The sequence below is a fragment of the Rhodamnia argentea genome, chromosome 2, assembly GCF_020921035.1.
Source record: "Rhodamnia argentea isolate NSW1041297 chromosome 2, ASM2092103v1, whole genome shotgun sequence".
Lineage (NCBI taxonomy): Eukaryota > Viridiplantae > Streptophyta > Magnoliopsida > Myrtales > Myrtaceae > Rhodamnia > Rhodamnia argentea.
In genome coordinates this window covers 6,423,497-6,439,207 of record NC_063151.1, presented here as the reverse complement: position 1 = coordinate 6,439,207, position 15,711 = coordinate 6,423,497, and the positions used below count along the sequence as shown (strand labels likewise).

Sequence of the window (15,711 nt, the reverse complement as noted above, 5' to 3'; positions counted from 1 at the left end):
AACGGAGAAAAGAAAGAAAGAAAAAATATAAATATAAAGGCTGGATAAATGCTTTAACGGCGTCATTTTATGCCTTAGATGCTGACTGGACCTTTGGCGAATCACGTCAACATCGGATAGTAATAAAGAAAAGGCTACTTCGAATTTCCAGCCAAAGAGATTGGAGTTGGTACTTAAGTGATCGTTTTAGAAAAAAAAAATTGACACTTAAATGATTAAAAAGTAATTTTTGACATTAAAATAGGTGTTGTACACAATTCTTGACTGGTGTAGGTCTCCCCATGCAGTAGGTCTAAAGGTTTAGGTAGTCAACGAGTGAGTGAGAGTATGAAAAGGAGGGCATGATAAACAAACCTTAATTTATGCACTTATCATAAGTGAACATTGAATTAAATGTCACGAAGAATCAGCTCCGCCCACCAATTTCGTGCAAGCGATCGCCTTAGATCCTCCAAAAAATTAGTTCTTCGTCCTACAGTTTGTTTTTTTTTTTATAACCGAGATGTCCGCGCGGCCACGAACTATGGTTCAAACCAGCGGTGGAGCACGACTATTCTTCGGGGGGGGGGTAGCACAGCATCCCACCGCCACAACCCCCGGCTTAAATCACCGACGCCTACGAGTTTCAAACCCGGGACCTCTCGTGAAAGGAACTGGGCTCAAACCATCGCGGCCACCGATGGGTGAGTCATCCTACACTTTGTTAGAGAATGCTTAATCTAATAAAGACGAACGAAATTGAGTAGATGACTATTTTCCCTTGAGAATTAACTCTTTCTAAGAGATGCAATTCACCTAGTGGTTAGATTGACCACGGGTGCTCATTAAGAATGTACATATTTAATCGGTGATTATTAAAAGCTCCGTTTGTTTAACAAAAATTGTATGATTTGAAAGATATTTTCTTAAAAATAAACTCTTACATTGCTTGAAATAATTACTGAATAAAAGATATTTTCATTATCGACACTAATTTACGCCTGAATATTTTTGTTGACGATGAAAATATTTTTCGCCAATTCAAGATGCGATAATTTTCAGGAAAATCTTTTTCAAATAATTTATTTTTCGCGAAGCAAACGGAGCCTAAATGTATTGACGCGTCCTAAAAGTTCTCTACATCCACAGCGTGCCTTGAATACAATCGATGCGATTGTCCATGATGGGATATCGAGTGACGAATGATGGGAGAGGGCGTTTCCCTTACCTTTAGAAAGGCCCGTCTCGAAAAGAACTCGTATTGTAAACTCGAAACTAAATGAACAACACGTCGGCATGACATGCAATATTATAGGTGGACACGGAAAAGATTTAGATAATTGGTTATGTAACAGTTTTTAGGTTACTAAAAGATTAATAGTCTTTTTGGGCCAAAAAAAAAAACAATTAATTGAAAATTATCGTGGGATACATGTTCACTCCTTTAAGAATCCGTGACTCGCGCCATACTATTATCCTCGTAGTCAACAAAAATTGTTATGCTAGTACTAGACGGGGGGTTGGGGTTATCCAACATCGACCAATGACCAATCACTAGGCCGTCCAAATCAATTAAAGGTTGGGGACAAATTATCCACATGATCATCCGTGCATGAAGTTCATGGGGGTTGTCTTCTCTCCACGAGACAAGAGAACAAGTCATTGGGCCCCCGATAGGCCCCATCTAGCGTTCGTGTCTCCACGCAGTTCCGCGGCCGGCGAAGCAGCTGAAGCTTCCCCGCTGGTGTTCACTGTTCAGTAGATTCGTACACTTGGAGACTCCATCTTAGATGAGGATTTTTCCTTGTCCCCCTTTTGCTGGTTTATGGCTGCATATCAATGTGGGGTTTGCATGTTGGTGCTTCGCTAGATTTCCAACGGATGCGTGGCTTCGGTTCTATCTCGCTGAACGCTTTCAGACACGTAGGGTCGATGTTGGGGTGTAATGACAAAGGTTGATTGATGCAGGAATTATCAATATCAGTACTAGTCGTCCTAGCAATTGTGCCACATGGGAGGACTGTCGTCCGCCTTAACAATTCAGTCTACTTTACTGATCGGCGCTGACGTAGACAATTTTTAATAACATTTTTTTCTTTATTTGTTGTTTCCTTTCTACAGCTACTTTGGCTGAAGCTTGTCGACCACCGAAGAGGGCTTCGCAACCCTTGATCGGCCTCGCCAAGGCTGGGCGAGGGCAACCTCACATGGCCTCGCCGGACTCGAGCGAAGGTTTCGCGAGGTCATGGCGAGGGTTGCATGAGGGTTTCTTGTTTTCCAACTTTGTGAGGGTTTCGTGAGGCATGGCTAAGGTGGCCAATGAGCTCCGCGGACCCTCGCTGGAGCTCACCAGCCATGATAGCAGTAGAAAGGGGAAAAAAAAGAGAAAATAAAGGAAAAGAGATAAATTAAAATATATTAAAATATCATTACAAATTATTCACATCAGCGTCACCGATATCACGTCAATATAGGCCGGTAAAGTGGACTAAATTGGTATAATTGTAAAAGGTTTAGGACTTTACTAACAAAAAATAAAAATTTATGATTGAATTGACACAATTACAATAGATTTATAAATTTTTTGGTAATTTTCTCTCTAGTTGGAATCCAACTTGCAAATATTTTTAATTCGATGCAAATCATTTATTTCCCGATGCATTGCTTGCTTTAATCGATCATTGACTAATTCTCTAATATCTCATTACGACATTTTTATTTTATTTTATGTCAGAATAATGTCTATTGCTGTCCGAAATGACTAGTAAACGCATGTTCCGCTTCCGTTTTATTCAATTCGGGCCAAAAATTTGACAACTGTAAATCGACAACATATAAATTGCGTCAGTCTTTGACCCCAAAAAACAAAAAAAAATTGCGTCAATCGACAACAGAAATGCAACAATTTAAGATTTACCAGATGATTTCTCTTTTTAACTTTTTTCCTTTGGCCATGACTGCTCTTTTAGGCTCGATTAGTCTTCTTTCCATGCTTTTCTTAGAAAAATCACAGAGGTACTTCCTTCGTTTTACCTTAAAAGGTATGACACTCCTTGTTGTCCGTAGGCTTTGAAGATGAATCTTGTCAACAGTTAAGTGCACCCAATAGCACCTAACATTCTCCAAGGGACTTGTCAAGTGAGAAGAACTTTAGGGTTTTTCAACTCCAATGAGATTAGTCTCGATCGAGCAAATCAAATTTGGCTAACCGGACTCTTAGCTAGATTTGATTGAATTCATTTTCGAACTAGGCATTTCGAATGCATGCTAAACCTGGTTTGCGGAAGAGAAGAATGAACTCTAATTTGGTTATGCCAACGGGGTCCAATTTCATTGGACCACCCGGATTGTACGACAAAAAGTTGGCCAAAACCAAACGGTACTGGATCATAAAACTTTATCTTACAATCCCAATTCATAATTGTGAGAGTTTAGTGTTAAGAGATAAACATGTATTTACAATAGGAGCACGTTAGTGATAGCGTACGTCATTTAATATAAACAATATTTACCGTGACTTTTATCTTGCATCTTGCAATTGAGGTCAACGCAAGTTAACCTAGGAGGACTTCCAAAGGACAATGAGTAACTAAACAAGTCGATCATACATTTGTAATGCATGAATAATTATGAGTTTAGAGCAAGGTCCAAAATTGGGGTCGGGCCACGAGAAAAAAATTATCGTGTGAATAGAATGCGCGCATATTGATTTGTCCGAACCGTCGAATATGAAATGTCTCATACATATCAAGAGTGGATACTATCGACATAAACTGTTCCCTCACATGTATCAAGTATCTCAAATAATGGTATAAATTTCATGAATGGTCCAAAGTCATGGGATTGATGAGATTTAACGACCGAAAAAGCAATTCCGACCAACCATCTCAAAACCTAACACCCGGATCGATCATATGATTGGCGGTTTAGTACGAGCGAACTCATCTAGGCGTATGTTCTAGCACTGAAATTCTATGCCGCCTGTGACAAATCGTTTCCACATGAAAATAAGAAGGAACAATCTTTACTTTTTATGACTATGAGCTTAAAAACAAATTATTTGCGATGTAAATTCGCCATGTTAATCAAATGAAAATGCTTTTTAATTTCGAAACCCCGGGGGCATATTGTCTTTTAACTTTTTCTTTGCATTGGAAATTTATTGGTTTCAACACAAAAATAAAAATAAAGACTATTTCCATTTTTATATTGACTGAAACGAAAATTGATCTTTTTTTTTTTTTAAACCAAGTAACGAACAAGCTGATATTTTTTTTTTGAAAACTGAACACCAGAAAGACGAGAAGTTATCACATGGAGAGCTGAGAATGTTGAGCATTGAGCACTGTCCGCTGATTGGCTTCCTCTTCTCTGTTCCTGCTTAAGATCGGACGGACTTGCCCTGATCGTCTCGTCTCCGATTCAGTCATTCGCCAGGCGTCAGTCGGGATTCCGGTGAGCGCGCTCTGTCTCGACTTCTCGTTTTTTTTTTGTTCTCTCCTTTCCCTTCGACCAGGGTGACTGGTCGACTTAGACACGCATCTAGTCCTGTTTGGCGTATTTGCACCGATCGATTTCCATAGTTCCCTGGTTAGAGTTGTTGCTTTTCTCGGGTATTCCCCTGCTGGAGTTTTGAATGCACCAACGTGTTCGGTACAATGCCCGACACGCCAGAAACTAGTTTCTTGGTTAAAAGGCCAGAGCTTTGCTGCTGCGGTTCGTCATATGCTGCTGGGTGTGGCCTTCTTGTTTAGTGCCTGGGTGGTCGATTCGTTTTTTTATTTTTTTTCCTTTTCAAATGGAATTGAAATTCTGGGTGCTTGCAAGCAACTTCACGAGTTCCTCGCTCTCTCTTCACAATTTCGGTGGAATCATGCTTTGCCATGGGACTGGTTCCTTCTTCGGGCCCTTTTTTCTCTTAACGTTGGTGCAACGTCAACCTTTACCTCATTGCAGGCCTATGGACCATGGTTGGCTATGGAGAACCATTTTCAAGATTCGGGACATAAAGGGTTGCTGACAATTGGCAACTACATGGTTCGTTTTCTGTGATTTGCCATTAGAGATTTCTTCGGTCGATGTGTTTAAATGTCAAAGGAGGACAAGCTGCAGGCAAAAGGAAGTCAAAAGAAGATGAAGAGAGCCATTATACATCCCGATCTTGTTATAGGTGAGTTGCCCATCTTTGCTATTGTTGCAGTAAAATGTTTTTAAATTTTTCTTACTTTTTGTTGACAATGTCGGTGGTGTAGAAGGCTTTCCCATGGAAGAGAAGAGATTTAAGTTTATCGTGGGCTTGTTTTCAGTATAATTTTTTTTTTTTCAAATTTGGGGATTTGAGAAATCTTTTTGCCTGCATCAGTTGTGCATCAACATTACAAATCGTTTTCCACTCATTGGGTGCTTTAAGTTCTCTCTTTGACTTAGCTACAGTTCTCTTTGCACATCTTGAATGAACAGTTTTACTTAGAACTTACTGAAATGGAGCTCAGTACTTCTTAGTTTATTCTGGTGAAGGTTCTTACATGTGTTTTTTTAATGATGTTCCACTCATTCTGGCTAGAGCTAGATCTCTGGTGGGTTGTCGTATTGTGTTTGACTTGAAGGTTGCATTTGATCGTGTTTCAGGCTTTAAGCATGGGCCAGGCCTGGCCAAGCTTAGTCAAATGAAAGAAGTCACCAAGAAGTTTAAACTTCATTGGTGGCTCAAATTTAAGCTCATTGTGCAGTTCTAGTTGAAATGTCTGAAAAATGTTTGTTAGACTTTAAAGGTTGTATGCTCATTGATGGTGGAGTCATGGGGATTGTTATAATTCCTGCAACTGAATGTAGGAGCAGTTTCATGTTTTACAATGACATTCAAAGTATAGGAAGCTTCAATGACAATATCCTCATTAAAATGCTTCATTCTAACAGTAGAATCTTGGGAGATTTTGATAATGCCATAGTTCCTTTGGTTTGTGGACTGGGTAGTAACTAGTAAGCGCTTGCATGGTATTGTTGAGGGAAATTATAGCTACTTTGACAATTGACTGGTTACATTTAAGCGATATGAAGAAACACTTAAAAATCTTAGTGCAAGAGAATCGGGGAGTTGGTTAAATTTATCATTTCTCATGTATGCTCCTCTTCTCATACGACCACTTATGTAATGTTATTCATCATTATTTGCTTCAGAGGTGTGTAGTAAACTGATATTGATAGTGTGCTTGAATATTTAATGGCTGTTGCCATATCTTTACATAACAGATACCTTGTTTGATGTGTAGGTGGAGCTGAAAGATTAATTGTTGATGCGGCCGTTGAGCTGGTATCTCATGGGCATGATGTTCATGTTTTCACCTCACACCATGATAGAACTAGATATTTTGAGGACTCTTTCCGGTTTGTCTTCTATACCTTCCTCTCTCTCTTTCTGGTTATAACAACTTGTTCTCTTAGTGAATTCAGACCTTGTATTTCGTCTTTTTTGGATGGAATTATTGTACATGATTGGAAGTCCCTTTCCTTTTCAACTGTTCACTTAACTACTATCACTCCTTCAGAGTTTCAAATTTCAGCTTATAAAACTTTTTCTCTGTGTGAGCCATTTTCTTAAATAAGTACAAGCTGTCAAAATTAGGAAGGTCTTCATTAGCTGCTCTAAACTATCTAGTTGTTTCATTCTATTGCCTATTCTAGTCCTATTACACAGTCTCAGCTCTGAGCATACGATCAATGCAAATATGCTGGTGCCTTTCCTGTTACTGCGTATGGTGCTTTTCTGCCTCGACACATCTTCCATTGTCTCCATGCGGTATCTGCATATGTGAGGTGCATATTTGTTGCATTTTGCATGCTGCTTTTGTGGCCTTCATACGATATTATTATAGCAGATCAAGTTCTGCTGTCATTCCACTGTTGAAACTTAAAAGCCAACAAAGGTATCTATATCTTCTCTACCATATAATGATGGATGTCTTCCTATCATGGTTATAGTTTAATTACCCTTTCTGATTCAGGTCGTATTCTATTGTCATTTTCTGGATTTGTTGCTTGCCCAACGTGCTACTGTTCTTAGGAAGGTGTACAGGAAACCCATAGATTTTATTTAAGAAATAACAACTGGTTTGTTCTAATGCTGCCTTCTTTAATGGTTGTTTCATGTGCGTGACTTCTCGCGTTTCTTTTTTTCTTTTCTGGGTGATAGGCTGTTTTATAGATGTAAGTCTCCAAATTTCACTTCAGTATGGTTGCGGGAATGCAGGAATGACAGATATGATCCTCGTCAACAGTGAATTTACAGTTGCTACTTTCGCAAAAACATTCACATGGCTTGGTGCACGAGGAATTAAGCCAGCTGTTCTTTACCCAGCAGCCAGTGTTGATCAGTTTGAGAAACCCCGTTCTCTTAAGTAACAGAAATGCGCCTTAACGCCTTCATAAACCAGGCTCACTTCTTGTCCATCAATTGTTTTGAGAGGAAAAAGAACATAGACTTGGCAATTTCAGCTTTGCTAGGCTCTATAACCTCAAAGGAGAATTTTCCAGTCATAATATGGGTGGTGCTTCGTTGACCATTGCAGGCAAGTCACGAAACGTTGCATATTTATTACCAAGGTTTTCTATGATTTACATATAATTTTGTTTACGTAGTGCTGTACATCACTTAGATTGTGCAAATGAAAACCTCTATTCTATAATTTACACGTACTTTGGTTTATGTTGGAGTGCTGTACTTCAATTAGCTTGTGTAATTGAAAACCTCTATTCTCTTGTGATTCCCATATGTGCCTTTTTCTTTTCTCCAGTTGTATGTCGTTCAATCATTTTAGCAATTCAAAAATTTTTATTAAAGGATTCCCGATTTCATCATTTCGGAGTTGAGATCGTGAGGGATATATTTAACAGCATGGAACTGTTGAACTTGTTTCCTCTTATCCCAACTTACAGAGGTTACGTCCCCCTCCCATGCTCCTAATCCCCATAAAAATACCACTAGATCGAGCACCAGTGATTTTGTATCCGGTCAAAATCTTGGCTAATTGATCGAAGTGGGATGGTCTGCTTGTAATTGAAGGGGATCAGACATTGTGATGATGGAAAACACCTTAATCTTATGTCTTTGCTGAAGTCTTCATTCAGGAGTAGGAATCTGCGGATGAAAATGTCTTTCTTCAGGAATAGACATCTTGGGGATGGAAAGTTTTTGGATTTGTAAGGAACGTTTAGATAGATATTTGATTGACCACAAAACATTTGGACATTGTTTAAGAATATCGGGAAGTAATGGTATTGGTAATTGGACACAAGGAGAGTTTTGGTTCTGTTGTTTCTGATAGGTAGCATGAGTATAAGCAGGGCATTGGAAAGGAAGGACAGAACTTTTGAAGAGAGAGATGATGGTCTTAGAGGTCTACGTCAAATTATGCAAAAAGCAGGAGTTCTGTTATAACCAAAAGAACTCTGAATGACAATGTAAAGATAGAGAAGACCTTAACTCCTGATGTTTTGATTAATCGAGATTGATTAGTATGTAGCTCTTTGTCAAGTAAGCATGCAAATGAAGCAGTGGAATTTGGACTATCTTTTGACTCACATGATTAAGTGATCCGTCTGGTACTAAGATATCCATATGCCATGCAGCGAAGAGATTTATAGGACTGTTCAATTTTGTGCATTCTGTATCAGTAATTTATGTTAAGCACTAGGTAAACAACTCTGCATTATCGCTTGCCTACTAGATTTAATTTTTCTTGTATTGCGGAGTACGTTCAAGTTTATATGTTGGATTAGATGGTTTTGATAAACGTCTAAGGGGAAACGTTGAGTACTTGGAGGAGCTTAAAAGCTTAGCGGAAAGGGAAGGAATCTTGAGCAGGGTTGACTTCATCACATCCTGCTCAACAGCCAAGAGGAACAAACTCCTTTCCGAATGCCTTTGTGTTCTCTACATGCCAAAGGTTAAGTTGAAAAAGTTGGCATTTACACAAATAGCACCATATTTGGAACAAATGTTACATTTCGTCATAGTGACATAATGGTGCAAATTTGCAGGATGAACATTTTGGAATTGTCCCCTTGGAGGCAATGGCGGCTCATAAGCCTGTAATTGCGTGCAATAGTGGGGGACTTGTGGAGACGGTTAAGCATGAAGAAACAGGATTTCTATGCGATCCCAACCCACAAGAGTTCTCTTTAGCAATGGCTAAGCTAATAGAGAACCCTCAAGCGGCAGAGAGAATGGGTGAAGAAGCTCATAAGCATGTCACGGAGTCATTCTCCACAAGGATATTTGGCCAAAAATTGAACCATTACATTTTCAACGTTGCTCAGAGGAAGGTGGACTAAGGGTAGTTGACCTTGTTTGGAAACCATATCTCCCGTTTAGCTTCAAATCCAGTTTTCCAATTTTTTCTGTCAGAGAAGCCGTGTTGGCCAGTAAAGGAACTTATAAATATTTGAGAAAAAGAATAGACAGTGCTGTTTGATTTATAGAAGGAAGCAAATTGTGTGTGATTTTGGCTGGTTATTGCTGTAGAGAGGGGGAAAGGTTTAGGATCCATAATTCCATTCTTGGGTGCATATGGAAATAAGCTTCGACTTCGTGTACTGGGAAGGTTTTTCGACACAAGCCTTTTAGGAAGAAAGTGCCTTTTGGTGAGAGTTGTTGATTAGTTTGCTTTGCTCAATTCTTCTGGGTGCTGCCCCTTACTACCTTCATTCATCTTCCAGACCAACAGCGTCTACGCTTCCAAGGTTTTATTTTTTTTTTCCTTCGGTTAAGAAGAACATAATTACTGAACCAACGCAACGTCCACATTGTTAGGGCGTGATCCATAACTCCACCTCGATAGGAAAGTAAGGCATTCTCTTTGGACATCTAAGGGCTTTTATGATTTGAGCTCATATTTTTTTTATTAGTAGTTTGGGCTTGGGTCTTAGTTTAAGAGTGAATCAGTATGAAAACTTATGTTTTGGTTTTTCTTTTTCGTTTTTACGCTATATTTCGTTGTAATTATCCGCCGAATCTTAACACTAGTATCAAACTGAGATTACCAACAAGTTTGGATCTAATAGTCATACAAGAGAGATACTGATTATTACTGCTTCAACCCGGGGCCCGATGTATGGAGGTGAGATTGTCGAGGTCGTCCCACATCGGTAGTGGAAGAGGCTAGTGGTTGATTTATAAATGGAGGGAAAATCTCATCGTTTGAGTTAGCTTTTTGTGAGAGGTAAGCCCAAGACTACCTAACGCACATGCCAATGCCTAATCCGACTAACATAAGAAGAGAGAGGGATTAAAATAGGGGGCTTGCAAGTTGCAAGGCATTTGGCGGGCGGAAGCGGAGGTTGCGGAGGACAATCTTGGAAGCGTCGAGGAAGTGAAAGGCGTGACGGCCCAGGAAGAGGGCCTAGGCCTAGGCCTGCATGTAGACGTCGGCAGGGTCATTGGTGAAGGCGGCAACATTGTCGGCGAAGAAGATGGCCGACGAGAACACGGATAGAGAGGGAGAGAGTGTGAAAAAGAGAGAATTGAAGAGTGAAATGAGCTGGAGGTTTGCTTGATGGGGTGTTACCAACCATTAGTGAATGAATATAATGACTTGAAACTCAAGAAACATCTCCTTATAGTCTAGTTGGTTGGGATATTCGGTTCTTACCCGAGAGCCGGTGTTCAACCCTCTGCGGGTTCTTGTTTTATCATGGGCAAAAAAAGATTTCTATGTCATATTTTTCCAAAAATAATTTTTGAAATGTCATTTTTTTTTTAAGAAAAAAGTGATAGTATTTTTCGATATTAGACCTGAAAATAAGATAGAAAATATTTTTGTGTAGAAAATTACAAAGATTTTATTTTCCTTTTTTTAATTTGTTACTCTTTGAGCAACATTTGTTATTCAACAGAGTGAAATTAGGCCAAAATGAGATTTCTCGCCCGTTAGTCGTCTCATGGCAAAACCCTAACCATGTTGACTCTGTTCATTCACTCTCGTCTCCTTTAAGGGAGTGTTTGGTTCAACTTTCCTAAAGCTCATTGAGGTCCCAAAACCCCTTGTGATGGGTCGCCAAATGATCCACATTTTCTTTAAAGGGCTTTGGGATAAACGTTGGCCTTGGGAAAGTTGAAAGCTTAATGCTGAGCTAAGATTTTTTCTTTCAAAACTATCCTCACTTATTCTTTTAAATTTTGATATTGCCCCTTATCTTTTTCTTTAATTTTTTAATACATTATTTTTTTTATTAAAATAAAATCAAACCCTAGGTTGCCAGAGCCAGGCGACCCCGCCTAGGGTCGTCGGGGGTTGTGCGACCCTCGGTGATCTTCCCCGGGGCCACGCGAGCCTAGGTGACAGTCGCCGGGTTGTGCGACCTCAAGCCTCGTTGCTAGGGTCGTGCGACCCCGAGCAGGGCCGCTTGGGTCAAGCGATCTCGGGTGGCCGTTGCCTGGGCTTGTGTGGCCGAGGGGTGTCTCGCGGGGGTTGCCCGAGGCTGTCAACGCCAGATCCGGCTCATCGGCAGCTGGGGGCTTTATTTCTAGATTTGATTTTCCTTTTTTAAAATTATTTTTTTAAAAAGAAATATTGTAGGAAAGCCTATTTGCAAATTTTTTTTGCCAAACACTAATTAGCCCAAAGTGGCTTTTCAAAGCATTTTTCACCAAACGCTGTTTGCATTTTTCCAATGCCCCTTAGGCTAAAGATATTTGCATTCCCCGAAAGTCCATTTGCAAAGCTGAACCAAACTCGCCTTCCTCTCTAATCATCGATTCTTTCACTCGCTCCCTTCTCTCTCAGCAAGCCCCTGCCTCCCTCCTCTCTCGCTCCCTCTCCTCCTCCTCCGCTCCTGCCTCCGCGCCCCACTCCCCTTTCTCCCTCTCCTTCTCCTCTGGCCTCCACGCCATTGCTTCCACCCTCTCTCTTTTCGTGGCCTCCGGTGAGTTCTGCGGCCGGTTTGCGCGGTTTCGTCCTCCCGCTCTTTCACAAGGGACTTCTATCGAGCTTCTGTCTCGATAGGGGCAAGCTCTGACATGTCTCTGTGAAGAATATGGAGGCAATGTCACTAAAAATGAGAATGGATTATTTTCTTTACAAAGCCAAATCAAAATTCTCATTTTTTTCTTCGCTGTAATAACTAAGAATTTGGTCACACGTCATGAAGAAATGATAAAATGACCATCCAAACCATGTCTTGACATAACAATCCAACGTTGCCCTTCCGTTTCTCGATAGAGATATGCCAAAGCTTACCATCCTCAACACGGAAGCTCGACTAGAAGTCCATCGTTAAGCAGCAGGTGAACAAGTTCTCAAACAATTTTAAGAATTTAAGAATTTATTCGCTCAATAATGGAGTCAGAATCCATCAAAGTCATGAACATATGGTGAAACTGGACCGATTCAACGGCAACACTTTCGCAAGTTGGTGAGACAAAATGATGAGATTATTCGGTTTATTTCTGTATTGTTGATGATATATATCATAACTTGGACATTCATTTCAAATGCATATCGCATTTTTGCACAGCAGGGTTATGAAAATTCACAAGAAGCAACCGGGTGTATTGTATGTGCCAATTGCCATTTAGCTAATAAGCTCGTGGATATTGAGGTTCCACAAGCGATACTTTACGATACCGTATTTGAAGCAATTGTTCGAATTCTTTATGATTTGCAAATTAAACAAGTTCTTGCTAATGGTAACGAGGGAGGTTTTCTTCCGACGGCCTTGAAGATATCCTACATACTGAATCTTGATTTGTTGCCTATAGAGAACCCGCAATCTGCCGCTGAAGGAGGACAACCTAGTGTAGAAAATGTAAATGTTGAAAGGGTCGGCAAGGAGAGGAAGAAACGTGAAGAGGACGAATTGCTCAGTCGAGATCATATGCTGAACATATTCTTTGATTGTCTCTATGACTTGTTTATCGGACTCAAGTCCGTCGGAGAAATTTGGAATGCCCTTAAGTTCAAAAACAAGTGAGAAGCAAGGTACGAATAAATATTTGATTGCTAAGTATTTTGACTTCAAGTTCGTTGATACTAAATCCTTGTTGGAATAAGTTTACGAATTACAAAGTACTAGTCAATAAAATTTGTGCCATCAAAATAAACATTCCATAATTTTTTCAAGTTGGAGCAATTATTGCAAAGCAATTATTGAAGAACTAGTGCTGAGAGCTTGATTTCACCTACAGCCACATGATGGATGTCCTCCTGCAGGAAGATGTTCTAATATCCAAATAAATCAAAATCCCTAGTAGAGCATGCACTGCATTCCTCCCTAAAATCTAGCGAAATCGAGCATTGGTCTGAAACTTGAGGAAGCTTCCTCAAACGTTTCATCAACTTCCCTCGAAAGTTCTTCCTATAACCCCGAGAACAATGTATAAACAATTTCTCCAAAACTTCAACAGTCCCGAGTAAAACTCTCGCAGCTAAGAGTTCGGTGTTAACTACGGAGAAGATGCAAATCCCGATCTCTTTAAGCAATGATAGAAAACACCGAGGTACTGGGTCTAGTATCTAGCTGTCCATTTCAGAGTCCTCGATCAAGCCCTATATCAGAAATATTGATCACTCAGCCCCGGCTTAATCTCCGAAATTTCGATAGTGCAAGCCGAAACAATAAAAGGAATGAGAGTCAATAATTACAGGATAGTTACCCCGGAAAACACAAGGCTCCTCAGACAAGGACATTGGCTGAGCATGACCTGAAGTACACCAAAACCTAAGTACATCGGAGAGATGTGCCACTTCAATTGGGTAAGGCTACGAAAGACTGGAAAAGAGTTGAGGAAATCTTTTCTCTTATCTATAACCTGATAAGAAATCCCGAAATATAGTGAATTCCAGGCCAATAGTAGTCTCAAGAATAATAGATTGCTCCAAAGAAATGAAGGATAAAGATGAGATTGAAGATAAAAACAGGAAAGCATAACTGAAGGCCTTCGAAAAATAAAGTAAGATGTTCTACGTTAGAAAGATCCTTTAGGAGCTTAAATACATGGTCGGCACATTGACCAGGTTGTTCCTCCACCGGATTAAATGCTGCAATGGCAGCTTCAACTAGCGACGATGGACATGATATGGCAAGGTTACAACCATATGGACCAGAATAGTGTAAGGATTTGATTCTAGCCCCCTGAATCCGTACTTGGCCGTGCCTATTGAAACCCTTAAAAAAGTCAGCTATTGAGAATTTCAAAAGATTGGGAGCACCAATGTTCGAAACCTCCATTTCGTGGAACCGGCAACCTTTAAGAGACAACTCCTCGAGGGAAGGGCATGAAAGCAGCTTCTCCAATGAATTACCATCCCGAAATCCCACATGATCTAGAGTTAAGACCTTCAGATTTGGAAGACAGACTAAAGAAGGAACTCTGAAATTATGAAGGGATTCAAGATGGAACTTCACCAGTGTCTCACACCTCAATATGCAACAGGGCAACGTATACTCAACAGAAGGACGAGCTTCTACAATAAAGCCCAAGTTAAGCTCCTGAACTTTGCGTCTTATTGCAGCACCGATCCAAGTACTTATGCGAGATTTGTCATCTTTCAGATAACATGAAGAGAAAAAACTTTCAATGGAGATAGGTCGCGAAACGACAATGCTCCTTCTGCAGAGTTTATGAACCGCGACCTCTCGAAGAAACTTTCTTCTTCATCGAAGACGAGAGTAGGGACCGACCTCGACAAGTGCCTCCACCTTTTCGACAACACACTCGTTCTCATCGCAGCTCCTGTCGGCAGAAAATCTAGGACGTGTAGGAGAATGGCATCAGGCAGATCGCACCACCGTTTGCAGCTTAAATCTTGAGTGCCAATCAATTCCTTGAACTTACTCGAAACTAGAACGGTTGCATCCGTTCCTTCACCATTCTCTCCCATCGTTGAAGATTAAACTGAAGAAGATGACAAACTGCCCTTCCAACTCTGAATCCAACTCTTGGTTTGATCAATCACAAGCCCTCCGGCTATAATACCAGTGGGACAAGAAACCCCTTGGAAGTAGAGCATCACAGAACTTTCAGAAATTGATTTCGTCTCTTCCAGTTGAGCAGACAGCAACCCATACTGCCATCAATCTTGCATCACTGCAACAAGCACCCACAAACCAATTCATCAAGAACATGAGACGAGTAAACGCTAAACTGAACATTACACAAACTACCAAGAAGAAAATTGAAAATTTTGACGCATGCAAGACAAACAAAGAACGCGTTGACGAGACCCAATGAGCAAGAAGTGAAAAGGAATCAAGAAAAATCTTGAAGCATGAAGAGAAGATCACCTGGGTGGTTTCTCTAATAGGTCGTCAAGCAATAGCGTGTTGGGGCTCGACAAGATCGAGAGATAACGGAGAAAGGAGAAAACAATAGTCATAAGAGCACCGCCATCGAGATAGGTTATCAATTTATACAAACTCAAACCTTAAGCCCAACTTTGATAGGAAGGATAAAGGTTATGTTTGGTTCAGTATTTGGCTAAGGGACTTTGAGAAAATGCAAATGCCTTTGGGCTAAAAGCCTTTTTCAAAATGCAAGTGATGTTTGATAAAGTGTATTTTAAAAACACATTTGAAAAGCAATTTTGCTATAAATGTTGTTTGGTGAAAAATGAATTTTATGAAATATTTTTACTTTTTGAAAAAAAAAGCGGCAGCGACAAGCGGCGGGAGGCAAGCGGGGGCGGTCAGCGGGCGACGAGGGGTGGCGGGGGACGGACGGTAGCGGTTGCGGGCAGT

The 15,711-nt window shown here is 40.4% G+C and overlaps 1 protein-coding gene and 1 pseudogene across 1 annotated transcript; one reads left to right on the top strand and one right to left on the bottom strand.

The window, feature by feature from the left end:
• The first annotated feature begins 5,075 nt into the window (after positions 1-5,075).
• LOC115726263 (alpha-1,3/1,6-mannosyltransferase ALG2-like) lies at positions 5,076-9,477 on the top strand. Its single transcript, XM_048274168.1, is given in 9 exon segments — positions 5,076-5,149; positions 6,249-6,360; positions 6,706-6,857; positions 6,860-6,901; positions 6,979-7,086; positions 7,226-7,372; positions 7,408-7,530; positions 8,755-8,921; positions 9,016-9,477. Coding segments are annotated over 9 exon segments (1,182 nt in total). The 5' UTR covers positions 5,076-5,112; the 3' UTR covers positions 9,310-9,477.
• A 3,706-nt stretch (positions 9,478-13,183) lies between these two features.
• On the bottom strand, positions 13,184-15,401 carry LOC115726268 (annotated as a pseudogene).
• Positions 15,402-15,711: the final 310 nt, after the last annotated feature.